At 45.0% G+C, this 18089-nt stretch overlaps 1 protein-coding gene and 1 pseudogene across 1 annotated transcript; both read right to left on the bottom strand.

Annotated features, from left to right (window-relative positions):
• Positions 1–5237, bottom strand: part of LOC136388003 (TBC1 domain family member 12-like) — a 36522-nt pseudogene extending 31285 nt beyond the window's left edge.
• A 2533-nt stretch (positions 5238–7770) lies between these two features.
• Positions 7771–9715, bottom strand: CAVIN3 (caveolae associated protein 3). Its single transcript, XM_066366602.1, has 2 exons — positions 9198–9715; positions 7771–8647 (listed from the first exon to the last, which is right to left on the bottom strand). Exons 1-2 carry the CDS (start codon positions 9579–9581, stop codon positions 8243–8245), a joined length of 789 nt encoding a protein of 262 aa, XP_066222699.1. The 5' UTR covers positions 9582–9715; the 3' UTR covers positions 7771–8242.
• Between the last annotated feature and the right edge of the window lie 8374 nt (positions 9716–18089).

Below are 18089 nucleotides of genomic sequence, written 5' to 3'. Positions count from 1 at the left end.
AAGAAAGAAAGAAAGAAAGAAAGAAAGAAAAAAGGAGAGAAAATAAAAAGAAAGTACAGGGGGCCTGGCCAGGTAGCTCAGTTGGTTAGACCATCCTCCTGTACACCAAAGTTGTGGGTTCAATCCCCAGTCAGGGCACATACAAGAATCATCCAATGAATGCATAAATATGTGAAACAACAAATCAATGTTTCTTTCTCTAAAATCAGTTAGTAAACATTTTTTAAGAGAGTAAAGGGATAACAAACACAGCTAGGATTTAAAAATTGCACAGAATTTAAAGTTATGCCAAGGAAAAAAGGAGAACTAGAAAAATAAATGGCACCTGAAAAACATTTCAAAAAAGAAATGTTGCTAGAGCAAAGGTGAAAATTGTGACCTAATCCTTTATAAGAAATTTTAAAGACTTAATAGTTCAGACTAGAACCTAAAGATACAAATCATGTGAGGACCAATCTTCTGTGAGATATTGGATCTTCCATTCATTGATAGGATATCAATTATAAATATTTAAAGATTTAGAGGTTTTGTCTGGCCTCTATGCTATATAGCTGAAACTAATATAATATTGAGTGTCAACTGTAATTGAAATTTTAATTAAAAAAATATTTAGAGCTTCTTAAATTGGGAATTATCTAAAGCAAAAAAATAAATAAATAAGTGCAGTGTATGATTAGCCACATTAAGCCTAATCTTCTTTATCTGTAAAATACAATACTAATGATCTCTACTTTTGAGAATCCAACATAAAAGCTTACGGCAGCCCTTGGAATAGAGAGGGTCCTAATAAATGCAACCTATATGTGAGCAGTTCTTAGTACAATATCAGGGAAGCAAGAGTGAGGGGAAAAGAAAAATTGAGACAAAAAAGAGGAAGGAAAGAAGGCAAAGAAGGAAGGAAAACAAACACTAGATGATACAATAATTGAGCTGCCTACAGCTTCTCAAGGAAACATTGATTGGTGGGCCACATGGAACCACTTCCTCTGGAAACAGTCCTTTGGGCAAGCCCAGGTTGGACCTGAGTGTTAGAGCTGCTGCAGGTGGCTCCTGCAGTGGCTGATAAAATGAAGCTCAAGGCAGAGCCTGGCCCTGCTGCCTGATGGCAGGACAACTGGCAGCGTTAGATGACACAAATGTGGCAACTCTCAGGGCTTTTGCCAGCTGAGCCAGGAAGCAGGGCTAGTGAGTGGCCGAACACCTACGGTGGATGGGGGAGAAGACATAGAGTGGGGCCCAGTGCATTTTTAATTAAAAATATTTTTTAAGTTAGTTCTAAATAATAGCCAAAGAGCACAGAAATAATGTGTCAGACCCAAAAGAAAATTAGAACCACATTAAGGATCAAATATGTGAGGTTGAATGTGGGAGGAAAAAACAAAACGTGACAGGGGAAGAAGACAAAGGGGAGACCAAGGAAGCAGGGCTGAAGTGTGACTTCCTGGACCCTAGGCACTTTTGCCCTCATGGGCTCCTTCCTCCATGAAAAATAAAATAAAATAATATTTTACAACTTTGTTGATATAAAGATGAATATATTAATATAATATATTAAAACTTTTCTTTTACCTAAAATTTTGATTATTTGCTTCTGATCTTAAAAAATTTAAACATTGTCATGGGCCCAAAAAGGATTGAGTCCCAAGCACTGTCTCTACCATGCCTTTAGCCCTGAGAGACGGAAACAGAGCCCAAAGAAGAAGGACAAACAGGGCTCAGCTGTGAGCCAGCGCCGTGTGGGCAGGTTCTATTCATCTTTGTGTCCCTAACACCTCACCAGGATAAATTTGCTTATTCTATAAATATCATATATATATATATTTTTTTTTTTTTTTGACAGAGACAGAGAGAGAGTCAGAGAGAGGGACAGATAGAGACAGACAGACAGGAAGGGAGAAAGATGAGAAGCACCAATTCTTCACTGTGGCTCCTTAGTTGTTCATTGATTGCTTTCTCATATGTGCCTTGACAGGGGGCTCCAGCAGAGCAAGTGACTCCTTGCTCAAGCCAGTGACCTTAGGCTCAAGCCAGCAACCTTGGGCTTCAAGCCAGTGACCTTTGGGCTCAAGCTAGAGACCATGGGGTCATGTCTATGATCCCACACTCAAGCCAGCAACCCCATGCTCAGGCTGGTGAGCTTGCACTCAAGCTGGATGAGTCCGCGCTCAAGCCAGGAACCTCGGGGTTTTGAACCTCAGTCATCCGCATCCCAGTGTGATGCTCTATCCACTGAACCACCACCTAGTCAGGCTTATCTTCTAAATATTCAGTGAACACCTACTCCGTGCCAGACACTGCACTAGGTGCTAGGGATACAGAGATAACTAAGATGCTGTCCTTCTTTCATGTTGGTTATAGAGCCAATGGGGCCATGACTATTAGGACTCTTTTCAGTTGCAAGGGAATATCATATACATTAAAAAAAGAAGAAGAAGAAGAAGAGAAGGAAAAAAAGAAAAGAAAACTGAAGTTAAGCAGAAAGCATATTAGCTCACATAAATGAAAATGTGTCTGGTAAGAGCTGGTTTTTGCCTAAATGTAGCGATCAAGTGATTAGAACAAAACAAAACATTAAATTCTCACATGCCTCACACAAGTCTGAGCATTTCACATGTTTCCAGTCATTTAACTCACATCAAACCTACCAAGTAGGTATTATAATTAAATTAGCTCCATTTTGCCCAGGAGAAAGTGAAAACTCAATTTCTCTGTTTTCTTGACTCTGCCTTCCACTGTGTAAGGTTTCTTCTCAAGTCCTCATAGTGGCCCTGAATTTATTAGAGCTGGCTATGAGAAAAAAAATCACAAGAATTGTTAATAAAGACTCTGCAGGACTTGGAGACGCATTGACTATAAGAATGGGGTGAGATGAGGGTGAAAAGTCAGATCTTTGGTTGTAACACTTTCTGAAGTGAATGCAGAAGAGAATCTTGACATTTGAGAAAAGATAAGCAGTTTTGGATGTACAATGTCAATTGGATACTCAGATGACTGTATATTTTTATTATATCAGGTCATTCCAAAGAACTCAGTTTGGAGGGAGGATCATTTCTCCTCAGGAGATCTCTGTAATTACTTCCACTCCTGCTAGGGTAGAGGCCCCATTTTGCTATATCACCTCACATTTCTCTCATCATAGCACTTACTTAAAACTTGATTACAGTTGCCAGTTTAGTGTAAGTTCCATGAGGGTAGCCTGCCCATTTTTATAATAGCCATTCATCTCCATCATGTAGCACAACAGACATCACATGGATGAACGAGTAAATGAAACCTCCTATGCAAACTTAGTAACAGACCTTTAGAAAAGGGAACAATCATGCACCAGAAACGAAGCTCAGATGTCTTTGAGTATAAAAGCCATGTTTTTTCCATGTGTCTTGCCACCTCCCTATCTAAAATGGATATGGGTAAATGAAAACCATTCACAAATGGATGGCCATTGATTTGATCAAATTTCACAAGGAATGGCTGACTAAACCAGCAATCTTGGGCCTGAGAGCTCAGGAAAACACCTAAATAAGGCAGTCCTGCTTGCTCTACACTAGTTAGACTCCAAGGATACATACGTTATAGCAAAAAAAAATTTGTTTTGCAGATGTTGCTGAAAGGAGGCCAACTGTCACATATTGAAAACTATAAAGACAGATTTTGATTAAGATTCGTATCAGTCAGTATAGTCCAAAATTATAGTTGTCTGAGAGGTAGTGAGCTCCTAGTCACCAGACTTTTTTAAGTGTAGGCCAGCTAAGGATAGGCAGCAGATGGTCAACGACATTTAAGTATTGATAATGCAGGTGTATTTGATAGCTTTTGAGTTCACTTCATTGCTGAGAATATACTCTTCAACTCTCAATAAAAGAAAGTCAAAAGGATCGCCAGCACTCAACAGGGGAATAAGTTTTCTACCAAGAATGTATATATCCTTACCTGTGTAGGAGGGATCACCGCAGCAGAAAATGAATTATCTTGCCCCTCGTCTTCATCCCATTCCCACCATTCCATCTCCTGACAGTTTAAGACAGTGGTAGTCAACCTGGTCCCTACCACCCACTAGTGGGCATTCCAGCTTTCATGGTGGGCGGTAGCAGAGCAACCAAAGTATAAATAAAAAGATAGATTTAACTATAGTAAGTTGTTTTATAAAGATTTATTCTGCCAAACTTAGCAAAAATCCGATATAAAGTACTTGGTAAGTAATTATTATTATATGCTTTAACTTACTGTAACTTTGCTTTATAAATTTTATAAAGTAAAGTTAATTCCCTACTTTATAAATCACCATTACTGTGGAACCGGTGGGCAGTTAGAAAATTTTACTACTAACAGAGATACAAAGGTGGGTGGTAGGTATAAAAAGGTCGACTACCCCTGGTTTAAGACCTTGCTTTGACTTGCCTTGTGTGTTGCAGGATAAAATGTGTTCTGACTAGCTAATTAGATTATTTTCTGTCACTTGGCAGTTAGACTTCTCAAAGAAATACATGAATCCAACACTCAATTGTGTTTTCTGAGTTTGCAGAAAATTGCAGATCGGTCGCTCTCAGCCTAATCACACTGTTAGACATAATAAAACTGTGCTTCTGGTCTGAGGAACTGAGAACCAATTTCTGCATAATGATAATCCACCAGTGTGCCTCCCCTAATTAAAGCAGCCTTGTAAGTGCCACATATGCCGGATGACAAGTTAGTACTTTGGGTCAATATCTCCACACCCTTTAGTTTATAATCATATGAATATTAACCATAGCAGTGAGGATAGAGAATGTAATGAAACAAAGACAACTAATAACAAGTTATTTTTTCAAAGTGATTTTTATTATTTGCTACTGTAGAAGTATCAAGAAGGAGTAAAAAATAGCATCCCTCCCACCAAAGTTTGTCAGGACTTTAGGTTCCCAGGGATCAGGGTCTCCGTTCTCTGAGCCTTCACGTGATTCCCAATGAGGTATCAAAACATTCTATGTAAGAAATGTGCACCTGAGCTCTTAATTTTGTATGTGGGTTGAAAGCAGGTAATTGGCTGGATTTCTAAGGATTTGGTAAAAGAACAAGAATTTATTTTCCCTTAGGAATAGAGAACTGAGCCTGCTCAGACCGGCCCCTCTGTGATGGCAGGACCTCAAAAGGAGTGGCTGCTGGGAAGCTGACGGTCTTTGCACAAAGACCTGGAAGCCTGCAGGAGTAGCACTGAAGTTCTCCAGACGGACCAGAGCTCCTGCAGAGCTGCCCTCCATGGTTTAGGACAGAGCTGGACAGGCAGCCTCCAGGGTTGGTAGATGAGGCATCTGCCAGGACATTGGTTCCTCAACAGTGGCACCATGTGGTCATACGGAGCAATAGCAGCAGAGACAACCAGAGAGAGACAAGATGGTGCAATTTTAAATCCCCAGCGCTCTCATCTGAAGTCCTCCCCCTCCCGATTATCTGTATGTACACTTCCTGTGTTCTTTAGAGACCACAGCCAGAAGGCCCCGCTAGTTCATATGTTTACTTGTGTATATCTGGTTTATACATTTACTTGTTTATTGCCTGTCTCCCCCTACCAGGTCCATGAAGGTGGGGATCTTGTCTTTCTCACATGCCACTGTATCCCCAGCTCTTAAAATAGTGCCTGGCAGATACTCAGAGTTCGGTAAATATTTGTGGAATGAATGAATGAATTATATAACTGAAATAAACTCAATTCCAGGCACTGTGCTAGGCACTTATGTCATGTAATGCTCACATCAGCCCAATAGGGGCTATCATTATACCATGTTATAGATGAAGGAACTGAGAACCTAATTTACTGACCACTGAGGTATACTGCTCCTCACCATTCCTGTTTCCCATTTCGAAGAGCACTTCCTTAAACATCCTCCACTTTCCTCCTTCAGGTTAGGTTATATCTCTTCCCTCTCAAAATAACCTGTGTCTAACTATCACTGCACTTACATCATTGATCATAATTATATGTTTGTCTCCCTCAACTCTGAGATCCTTGAAGGCCTCAGAAAGGATTATCATCTTGGTGTTCACAAGTCCTAGCATAGAGCCTAGAACACAGTAGGTACTGAAAAATGTTTTAATGCAACAATGGATGAATATATATATGAGTGGATGACTGGGCTGCCATCCCTAGCCAATCTCTTCCACTTCTCACTTCTGTGATGCTCTTGTTTCATGAGGCCCTACTGGGTGCCTCAAGGTGGGGAAATTTTGTTGGTGAAACATATTAATGAATAAAACAGTCCCTGCTGCAAAACAGTCACAGTGTAGTCGTGTGGGGTGGCAGAGAGAAATTGCAAATAATTCTGATCGGTGCAATTAGCACTGAAGTGTACAGGTGGTGCTGGGAGCAAGGAAGAGAAGTATCTGGCTCAAAACAGGGGTACCTTGCTGAGTTTTGCAGGACAACAGAAATGAGAGTGAGAGCACATAGCTTAGTGTGATTTAAATCAATTGAAGGGAAATGGCAAGAGATAAGGCTACAAAAATAGGCAAGGAAAAAATCATTAAGTTATACAAAGAGGTGGATGGTAAAGTTAGAGCTTGGACTTCATTCTTAGATGATGAGGAGCCATTGAAGGGTCTGAATCAAAAGGGTGATGGGATCAGAGTGGCAGTTCAAACAATGTGAATGTCAGGTGAAAGATAAGGCTTAAAATAGAACACAAGCCATGTGTATTAAGAAAAGCAGACAGGCCCTGGCCAGTTGGCTCAGTTGTAGAGTGTCCACTGAGTGTGGATATCCCAGGTCCAATTCCCAGCCAGGGCACACAGAAGCAACCATCTGCTTCTCTACCCAACCCTCTCCCCTTCTCTCTCTCTCTCTGTCTCTCTCCCTCCTGCAGCCATGGCTCGACTGGTTTGACCAAGTTGGTCCAGGCGCTAAAGATGGCTCTGTGGCCTCCACCTCAGGTACTAAAAATAGCTCCATCGCAGAGCAATGGAGCAACTGCCAGCCACAGAAGGGCAGAGTGCAGGTAGGGGGCTTACTGGGTGGTCAGGGGCGCACGCGGTAGTCTGTCTCTCTGCCTCCCCTCCTCTTAATTAAAAAAAAGAGAGTAAATTGGACAGCCTAAGCAGTGGTGCACAGTGGTTAGAGCATCAACCTGGAATGCTGAGACTCCTGGTTCAAAACCCAGAGGTCACCAGCTTGAGCAGTGGATCATCAACATGATGCCAAGCTCACTGACCTGAGCCCAAGGTCACTAGCTTGAGCCCATGGCTGGCTTGAGCAAGAGGTCACTGGGTCAGTTGGAGCCCCCTGGTCAAGGTACATATGAGAAGCAATCAATGAACAACTAAAGTGCCACAACTAAGAGTTGATGCTTCTCATCTCTCTCCTTCCACTCTCTCTCTTTCTCCCTAAAAAAAAAAAAAAAGTGGAAAGGGTGAACAGATTGCAGAGATCAAAGCAACAAGATAACTGTTCTTGTTTGTTAGGGGACTGTGAGAGGGAAGAGTCAATCAGGACTGCCAGATTTCTGTGTGAATGATAGAGCCATTCATTAGTAAAGAAAATACAAGGGGGAATCATTTTCAATGATTTCTAGTAAGTGCTCGATAAATAGCTGTAGAATTGAAATTAAACTTAAAAGGTAGAAGATAGATTGAACACACTGAATCTGCAGTACTTGTCAACTGCAGCTCAAGGCAGTGGTCTGGGGTGCATGTGGCTCATAGTCATGAATGTTAACAGAGGAGTACTCAGAATGAGAAGAAGGCTGAGAACAGAATCCCAGGAAACCCAACTTTTAGGAAGCGGTAGAGGAAGAGACTAAGGAAAATCACAAATTGACATTTATTGAGCACCTACAGCAAGGGACTGCGCTGGATGTGTCCCCATGAAGAAAGCACTTAAGGAGCAAGCAGCCAGCACGATATTTCTATGTGCCGCTAGCACAGAGCCTAGGATTCAATGGAAACTAGAGAAATCATACAATGCTCTGTTTGAAAGTGAAGCTACATTCCAGATTCCAACATTTGTCTTATTCTTTGCACCACCTTTCCCTCCTATCCCTTCCCATAAAGTCTGGATTAGGTAACATTACCTTTATTGATGATGAGTGCAAATAGGTGTGAGTGGCTGCTCCTAGGACCCAGGGCGCTGGGCTGAAGGAGCCCGGAAGGGAGGGCCAGAGCTGGGCTGTGGATGCAGGATTCACTCCTTATTTGGGCGTGAATGCTACATTCTGAAAGGAAGATTTATTTTGGGACTAGGCATAGGCACAGGGGAGGCAGGCAGCACCAGCCATCAGGCGGCACTCTCTATTTGGAGCACAGCCAAGTCGGCAGCTCCGGTTCTCCCGGGATCTTCCTCCGTTTCCTGTGGAGGTTCTGGCTCCAGCTTGGACTCCAGTTTAGGCAGGGCTTCTTCTGGCTGGCCATTAGCGCTCCGGCCAGGACCAAGGCGAGGTGGCTTGACCGGTGTGGGCGTTGGACCTGCAGGGCCTTTTCGGCTAGAAAGGGCCCTTCGCAGACTCTGTACCTTCTCTAACCCAGTGCGCCGCAGCCGCCGTGTCCTGGACTCCACCTGCTCCTCATCAGAACTCTCCCCAGCTTCGGCCTCCAGCTGCTGTGGGTTGGGCTCAGACTGGTCCACCGGGCCTAAAAGTTCTGGCGTCTTCTGGAAGACTCTGGCTGGGATTTCAGCCTCCTCCTGCAAATGATGGACAAGGCACTGACCCTGGCAGCCCCCTACCCCGCTCCGGCCAGAGCCTCACTCCTCAATTACAACAGGAAACTCGCCCCCCCCCTTTGCCTCCGCGGCCCGAGTGGGAAAGAAAGGCAGTCGTGGGAAAGTATGGGGTGTGACGAACTATAGACTTTTGTAAAATAGGTGGGGCCCGCTTAAAGGCATGAGACCAGAATGGTGGCCGCAGGGGCAAGAACTGGAGGAGGGGCAATGGACTGTCGCGGGATGCACTTCCACCACCGTTATTTTCTTTCAGGGATGGGCTGAGACTTGGAGCAAAGTCTGTGAACGTGTCCTGAGCCACAGCTGGCCGGGCTTTGATTGGCCAGGCTGGGTTAGGCGTGGGAGGGAGGGATGGGATGGGCGTGGGGAATGGGTGCGGCTCTGGAAGTCAGTTCCACCCCCGCAGAGTCAGGAATGTGGGTGTGGTGGGTAGATGGGAGGGGGTGACCCCCACAAGGTGGCCCGGAGGCAGGAAAAAGCCCCGGATTGGGGGATGCCTGAGGTCACTGACCTTGAAGAGCAGGACGTGGAGCTTCCCGCGCGCCACCAGCAGCCCGTGGTTGGCCTCCAGCCGCTGCACCTGGGCGGCGCGGCGCACAGCGCGCTCCTGAGCAGCATCGGCGTGAGAACCCACGCGTTCCGCCTTGGCCAGCAGCTGCGCCAGCCTGTTGCTCGTGGTGTCGTGGCTGCGGCTCAGCGCGCCCAGGCCGCTCTGGATGCGGCTCACGGAGGAGGCCAGGCCGTTCTGCCTCCGCGCCAGACCCCCCTGCCGCTCCCGCAGCGCCTCCAGCATGGTGGAGAGTTTCTCTAGCAGGGTCACCACCGTCACGGCGTGCACTGGGCCCGCCGCCGGCGTTCCGGGCGCAGGCCCGGGTTCCAGCGCGTTCTCCCTCATGATCCCAGGCCTGCTCTCCCTGCGACCGCCGGCTGAGCTCTGGGCTGGGGCTGCCTTTCCCCGGCTCCTCCCCAGCTTCAGCCGTGACTCAGGCAGGCGGAGTTGGCCTCCTCCGGCGGCTGGAGCGAGGGAGAGAGGGCGGGGGTTGGGGGGCGGGATGTCGACGGCGGGGTCCTTCGGAAGCATTCCCCCTTCTGCTGCCCCGCCCGGGGGACCCGCGGGGAAGCAGGTGGGCCCAGTATCAGCCCCACCCCATCCCACAAACTAAGTTTGGATTCTCCTCCTCCGCCCCAATTCCCTCGTGTGTGCTTTGTGGAACATATTCTCCTCCCTCGTGTGTGCTTTGTGGAACATATTCTCCAACAGAAAGGGCAAGCCATGGAAAATTTTGTCTGCATCAAGTGGGCAGAGAAACTACATTATTTCTAAAGCGCATCAAAGGGATAACCAGATGGGCCTCCGTAGCAGCCCGCCTTAGGCTTCCCAGGGCACTGCGGGTTGTATTTGCGCCCCCAGGCTGGGTCCCTTAGACGGGGAAGCTCTCAGATGTTTCGAATGTTCTGCTACAGACCTAAGACTGACTCCCTAGGCCTGAGGCCTCGCCTCGCAGCAATGTGGGCCGCGGGCGGGGCATCCTCTGGTATGCCCTCCCCAGGGTTTGGCTGCAGGCCCCAATTTCTGCTTCCCCAGTTCTTAGTGTTGCATCTATTTCCCTTCCTTTCCTTTCGTTGGGCTTCACGGTTAAAGCTGTGGGTGCCCAGCTCCTGCACCCCAAGCTAGGGGGGCAGGCAAGACACTGTTTCCTTTGAAACCCTTATAAGTATTAGAGTGGGTGCTACTGTGTCTAATTCACGGAGGTAGCTTGTGGTTCCTGCCTGAGGCTTTTTAAAATTATTTTTCTGGAAATAGGTGAGACTATTTGCTGCAAGTAAAGGAGATTTGAAATTCCTCCTGTAGAGGGGAAGAGAATGAGCATAGAGGACCAAGTTAATAATGTGAGTCATGAATTTGTCATGTATTCAGTTTTTACAATCCCATGCCCTGTCTTTAAATTAACAGTACTTGGTAGGCCACGGGTATGCGCAGAAGTTCAGGATCATTGATCTGATGATCTCTCTGCTCACCCAATCTGTGAGGGCCACTTGATAACAACTGTGAAGAAACTGTGTCACTCAAGATAGTTAAATGGGTCTGGAAGGCCCCAATGTCTGACTTACACAGAAGAACAATGTTAGATGGGCAACTATTGCCAGAATTCTGGTAATGCCAAGTTGATGACCGATTTCTACAAACACAAGGTGATAGATCCTGACCTCTCTGCTGAACACAAGAGAGATGGACTAGACACCCTTGGGAGGCAGACAGGAATCATCATCTCTGCCAGTGGGTCTGTATTTGCCCAGAGACACCCTTTAGGATGTGCTAGTTAAAATGCTTTCAGACCGAGGGAACAGAAAACCCAATTCAGACAGTTCTTAGGAACAGGAAATCCAATCCAAACATAATTGAAAAAGACCATTGTAGGGTGATGATTGAATATGGGCCAGTCACAGCTCTAAATCTGGTTCTCTATATTGCTCTTCTCTCAACCATGTCCCCCTGCAGGTGTCAGCTGCATTCCCATCCTGGGAGTAAGGTGACTACAGCAGTTCCAGGCCTCCTATCTTTGCGCAAGATAAAAAAAAAGGGGGGGGGGGGAACCATCTTAAACTCTAAGATATTTGTTTCTCATAAGCCCCTCACCCCAAATTTTTCCACTTGCCTTCCACTGGGTTATATAGCCATTCTAGAAAAAAATTCCTTGGCTAAGAAAGTGTCATGCAGTGGTGGACTTCCTTTTGAAAAATTAGGCCCACTTCTAGGGCCAGCTTCCCCAGGAAGATATGGGTGGTGTGGGAGGAAAAGTGCATATCTGGGTTAAAAAGCTGAGCACTGCTAGGAACTGAGTGTCACTCAACATATCTACTACAGAAGACCTGTGAAAGAATCACCAGCTTTGAAGAATGGTGCTAAGGAAGCCCAAAGCATTTGAAAGCAAGAACTACATGGTTATATATTAATCAAAGACCTGCTAAATCCCTCTCTGGATGTGTTGAACAAGGAAGACATTAAAAGACTTATCCATAAGAATGTCAACCTGGAATGCTGAGGTCACCATTTCAAAACCCCAGGCTTGCCCAGTCAAGGCACATATGGGAAACAACTATTAGTTGATGCTTCCTGCTCCTTCCTCCTACCTTTCTCTTCCTCTCCTCTCTCTAAAATCAATTTTTTTAAAAAGATCATTCATAAAGCCATTGCTAGTTCTACTGGTATTCCCCAAATCCTCACATATAAATGCCATAGGAACTGGCTGATGCTGGAAAATAGAAGCCCATGAGGTGGGTAAAAATAACTCGGTGCAATTCTGAGTCAACAAAGCCCAGATGACAAATTAAAATAGTGTGACCTTGAACATGGGGTCTCCAAGAAAAAACTATATTGCAGTTTCCAATAAGGATGAGAAAAGAAATAAAACAAGGATGCAGAATGGTATCTTCTAAGGCAGTGTAACCTGATCTTAGTTGAAAGATTTCTATTTTTTAAATCAGGGGTGTGGCTGGGACATACTTCTTCGGACTCTTTGGTATGGGCATGAAAAGTAGATAACCCTGGTGTAGGTTTATTGTGTCCCTGAAACAAATGTTCAAGTCCTACTTGTAAATACATTTTTTTCTTGGAATAGGGCCTTTGTAGATATAACCAAGATAAGGTTATACTAAAGAAGCATGGACCCTTAATACAACATGATTGCTTCCCTTATAAGAAGACAGGAGACACACAGGGAGCCCTGGCCAGTTAGGTCAGTTGGTTAGAATGTCGTCCAGATACACCAAGGTTGGAGGTTTGATCCAGTGGTGGGATTCAAATAATTTAACAACTGGTTCTCTCCCCAATGACTAATTTAAGTATAAAAAAAAAACAAAAACAATATACTGAAAGGTAGTTTATTATTTCATGCATTTAATATTTAAATAAGAATGATAAAAGAGGTACACAAAACTAGATTATGTTATAAGAAAGATTTAAAATATTAATAAAAAATATTCAATAATACCTGATAAAAAACAATAAAACTGTTCTTTTAGATATTTTTTATATGCCTTCTTTTTTTTTTTTTTTCTGAAGCTGGAAACGGGGAGAGACAGTCAGACTCCCGCATGCGCCCGACCGGGATCCACCCGGCACACCCACCAGGGGGCGACGCTCTGCCCACCAGGGGGCGATGCTCTGCCCCTCCCGGGCATCGCTCTGTTGCGACCAGAGCCACTCTAGCGCCTGGGGCAGAGGCCAAGGAGCCATCCCCAGCGCCCAGGCCAGCTTTGCTCCAATGGAGCCTCGCTGCGGGAGGGGAAGAGAGAGACAGAGAGGAAGGAGAGGGGGAGGGGTGGAGAAGCAGATGGGCGCCTCTCCTGTGTGCCCTGGCCGGGAATCGAACCCGGGACTTCTGCACGCCAGGCCGATGCTCTACCACTGAGCCAACCGGCCAGGGCTTTATATGCCTTCTTGATTGGCATCCTCACTAGCAATTTTCTTCACTTTTATCTGGACATCATCAGCTATGTGATTTATCCTTAACCATCATTTTATGAAATGAATAAATAAATATTACAAGCATAGTTCTGCCAAATTTTTTTCACCAATGGATGGAATAAACATTACTATGGCTCCTTAGAATACACTATTGTGCAGATGAATGTTGAAAAAGAGTAAGGAATGTAAATTTGTGATTTCTACATTGGAAGGCTGCCCAGGCGCCCCTCAGAGAGAACCCTGATTACAAGTGCCATTTTAACAACCTGTTCACTGAACTCAACTTCAGATGTTGGACTAAGGCAATGCTCCCAGCAGCTGAGAAGTATGCTACTTTTGAAAGACAATTGCTGGCTTATTACCAGATGCTAGTGGAGAAAGTCACCAGAGGTTCCTGGATTATTTTATGAATTGGAACCCTCAAGTCTCACATAGCAATACAGCCTAACAGTCTTTGATTATTAAATGAAAAGTTATATATATGTGAGTTTATTGTACAAGCAACATTCCTGACCCTGAGCCTCACTTTCAGCTGCCAGACAAACTGAGGCATCCTCTAGGGACTTAACCTTTCAATCAAAAGGAACAATGTGAACACAGCAGAACTACCTTTTAAAAGGGAACAAGCCTCAGAGGACAGGCTGTCTACCTTCCACCCTTTGTCATCGACATCCTGCCTACGGAAGGGGTCCAGCCATTGCACACAATGAGAGAGCTCTGTGCCACTGGAATGAAAAGAGCTATAAGTTTGGGGCAACCAGAAGTGAGGGGCAGTAAAAAAAAAACAAAAAACAATTTTACCAACTCGGGACATCAATCAATATGCTGTGAATGAATGTTTTGGCTGAGGTACACTCAGCCCATCAAAGCACCATGCACTTGAGATGAGACCAAGGTTGGCAGAAGCCCAGAATTTTGGAGTACCTAATTGCTGCTCTAGCAATTGTCAGGATGTGGGAGTTGGGTTCTTCCTGAAATTAAAAAAAAAAAAAATGTCCTGGAACATTCCAAAGGCAAATGCCTAGAAGCAGTTACTGAATAGATGCTATTGAACCTCTTTGTGTAATCTGAGGAATTCAGTGTGCCTTGACAGGGAGAGGGCCTCTCTTGAATTTGAGCTTGCATTCTTAGACAAAGCACTGAGGAGCCATCATCAAAGCCACCAGAAAAAGAAGGGGAGGGGGGCACTGTAGCCCTCTACCCTAAGCAACTACAGCATTTCTCAACTACAGCCCCTGATCCAAGAACGTATTTCGCCACCCACATAGTAAAGGGCAAAGAGGATCATGAGGTGTACCCTGCCTCTGAGAGGTAGTCTTCCAGACTAAGAGATAGAATGGAGCACCAAAAATAGCCTTGATCCAGATGCCATGGGCAGCAATCCCAGACTGGTGATGATTTACAGGAAATTCTATACAGTTAGGGTCTTGCAACTACTTTTATCTTAATACAAACAACCTCCTGTGTGTCTTGAGCTGGACCCAAGGAAGGAGAAGTCATTATGAGCCACCCACTGGGAAATATGACAGATTTAGTCATATTTCCTAATTAGTTGGATGGTATTTAGTTATGAGATTTTGTTTGAGAAATAACTATCATTTGATGTCTAAAGAAGAGATAAAAACTGTTGGGCAGATAAAATATATTATGCTCACTTTGTTAAAGATGGCGCTGCCCATGTGGATGCCCATCGCCCAGGTGATATTAATGTGTGTTGGGGGTGGGCTATGGGCAGGCAGGATCCTTGTAGCCTGGGGCTTGGTTTTAGGATTAAGCCTTTCCCACCCTTTTTGATGTAGGGTGGTACACTCTCATGAGGAATCCCATTATGCCTCAGATAAGTGACTTTGTATCAGAGACTTTCTTATTTGTATATTAGATTAAAGGCTTTTGGTTTCTACACTATAAAGTGGGGCAGAGCAGGAGCTTGCTCTCTCAGTTCCTGAGATTAGCATTAGAGGAGAGAGCAGAGAGGAGAGCAGAGAGAGGCCACGTGGAGGAGGCCAGGAGAAGCAGCCAAGATGGCGGAGTGCTGAAGGAAAAGCCAGTTGTGCAGAGTTTGTGCAGAGAGAAGGAAGGAGTTGGGGAACAGAGGAGAATAAGGCTGGTGAGGCTAGAAACTTTTTATTCTAGGAGACTCAGATAAGTCAGTAGCTTTGTGAGCACTGAATGAGTGGGTTTTGGAGCCCAGTGTGTGTTTTTACTTGCCTGCTGGGTGCAAGCTAGGATTAAAGATGATGGCCCATCAGCTTTTGGCTCCGTTGTTTCTTTACCGACTGTCTGAATCCAATGCCAACCTGCGTGGGCCAGGTTGTTGTGATGGTGGCCATGGATACTGGCCTTACAGTAACTATTCTATTCAATAAGGAAAGAAGAAGTAGTGAACCTATCCTGGGTAAAGAATAGCATTGGCTCTTCCATCCCAGCTCACTGTAAGGCAATTGGCATGGGTTAGTGATATTGCACAACACAAAGTACCAGAAAGAATATTTCTTATCCTGTTTGGATTTAGTGCGCTATAGAAACAGAAGAGAGCCTGATATGTGATGGCACAGTGGATAAGGCATCAACCTGGAAGGCTGAGGTCACCAGTTCAAAACCTGGGCTTGCCTGGTCAAGGCACATGCAAGAAGCAACTACAAGTTGATGTTTCCTGCTTCTCCCTCTCACCTTTCTCTATCTCTCCTCCTTCCCCTCTTTAAAAATAAAAATAAAAATCTTTAAAGAAAAGACTTCTGCTGTAGCAACCTCTGGAGAGAAACCAGTGAGAATAATGGAAGTAGGGTACACACCACAGGTGACACAGGCCAAGGCTACAGTGTGTGGAGTATTGAATCCTGCTATTTAATTGATGTCCTTGGGTTTTCCGAAAGCCAACAGAGCCAGTGCAAGAGCAGTCACCATTTCATTTGTTGCTAGGCATGCCCACTATAAGGCTGGTGGCCATACCCTGGCAGGTTCACATTGGATTCGGGCAGATGGTAAAGGAACTGTGGAGCTTGAAAATGGTGGGCCATTCCATTTATTAGAGTCTCTCAACAGTGGACAAGCAAGCAGGCAGGGAAAACTGCTTCCCTTTCTCAGGGCTGATGAGCAAACAGGCAGGGAGGGGGACACCTTCCCCGGTAAACAATAGCAAAAAATGGTCCTTCCCAACTGTTGGGCGGATAAAATGTATTATGCTCACTTTGTTAAAGATGGAGTCCATCGCCCAGGTGATATTAATGTGTGTTGAGAATCCTTGTAGCCTGGGGCTTGGTTTTGGGATTAAGCCTTTCCCACCCCATGTGGGGTGGTACAATCCAATCATGCCTCAGAGAAGTGACTTTGTATTAGAGACTTCCCTATTTTGTATATTGGATTAGAGGTTGTGAAGCTACAATATAAAATGGGGACAGAGCGGGAGCTTGCGCTCTTGGTTCCTGAGATTATCATTAGAAGAGAGAGCAGAGGAGAGCAGAGAAAGGCCACGTGGAGGAGGCCAGGAGAAGCAGCCAAGATGGTGAAGTGCTGAGTGAGATGCCAGTTTCTGTAGAGTTTGTATTTGGGATAAGGAAGGAGATGGGGAACAGAGGTGAATAAGTCTGGTGAGCTAGAAACCTTTGATTCTAGGAAACTCGGATAAGTCAGTGGCTTTGTGAGCACTGAATGTGATTGGGTTTTGGAGCCCAGTGTGTATTTTTACTTGCCCGCCGGTGCAAGCTAGAATTAAAGACTATGGCCCATCAGTTTTTGGCTCCGCTGTTTCTTTGCCGACTGTCCGAATCCAATGCGAACCTGCATGGGCCGGGCGGCTGCTGTGATAGTGGCCCTGGCCGTGGCTCCTGGCTTTACACCAACGGTGGCAGGCAATCCACAATTTACAATCTGCTGCCCTTAAAGCAAGCACCTGCAGCTTTATATAGATTATACACACATGGTACTGCCCCGTGCTCATGCACCAATCAGGTAAAGTACAAGTGAGCAAGCCTAACACATTTGTTTGTGCAACACCCACCCTGAAGGAGACTCTTCAGACCACAGTGATATCCTGACAACAAAGAGAGAAATAAATACACTGCTTTGCTTTGTGTCTATTTCATCCTCTTTAAATATATTCTGACCTTGGCTGGGTAGCTCAGGTGGTTAGAGCAATCGCCCTGATACACCAAGGTGTGGGTTTAATCCCTAGTCAGGGCACATACAAGAATCAACCAATGAATGCACAAATGAATGGAAAAACAAATTGATATCTCTCTCTAGTTCTCTCTCTTTCTCTCTCTCAAATCAATCAATAAATAAAATGCAAAAATAAATAAATAATCCTCTGCTTTGGGGTTGTCATGGGCCTTTATTTGTTCAGGAGAGGCAACAATAAGTTTTCATGTGGCTGAAATGTTTTGTTTTTAGTGTTTTTGTTAGATTTTATTTATTGATTTCAGAGAGAGAAAACCAGTGGAGGAGGAGCAGGTATGTGCCTTGACCAGGCAAGCCGAGGGTTTTAAACCGGTGACCTCAGTGTTCTAGATCAATTCTTTATCCACTGTGCTTCCACAGGTCAGGTGCCTCTAGCTGAAATGTGTAAGCCTGTCCATGATCCTAGGCTTGAGTTAGGATGTAAGCCTCTTTTAGACAACCCAAGAGGCTAAAGCCATTGTGTCTTGGCTAAAACTGAAAACAGTTACCATAGGAGAACCCCACAGCATAACAATGTAGTGCAAACAAACCCCTTGCCGGACCTGATCTTCAGGAGGAGGGTTGAGAAAAACACACACACCTGCCCCCAACTGCCTTCCATGGTCTGTCTCTCAGAAAGCAACCTGCACTACCCAGTCCTTGCCTGAAGCTTGTGTTCTCCAAGTCAGAGACTCCCTCTCTCATCCTTTTAGTCAATCTGGGACCATTAGAATGAGAGGAAAAAATAAACAGAAAATATTTTAAATGTCAAATATTATA

The sequence above is a fragment of the Saccopteryx leptura genome, chromosome 1 (assembly GCF_036850995.1).
Source record: "Saccopteryx leptura isolate mSacLep1 chromosome 1, mSacLep1_pri_phased_curated, whole genome shotgun sequence".
Taxonomy (NCBI): Eukaryota; Metazoa; Chordata; class Mammalia; order Chiroptera; family Emballonuridae; genus Saccopteryx; species Saccopteryx leptura.
This window is presented reverse-complemented; position numbering and strand designations above follow the sequence as displayed.

Excerpts from the sequence above, each read along its gene's own strand:
- CAVIN3 (XM_066366602.1), bottom strand. The coding sequence starts at position 9,581 with ATGAGGGAGAACGCGCTGGAACCCGGGCCTGCGCCCGGAACGCCGGCG. Across the intron at positions 8,648-9,197 it reads TCCACGTCCTGCTCTTCAAG|GAGGAGGCTGAAATCCCAGC; the intron begins GTCAGTGACCTC and ends CATCATTTGCAG.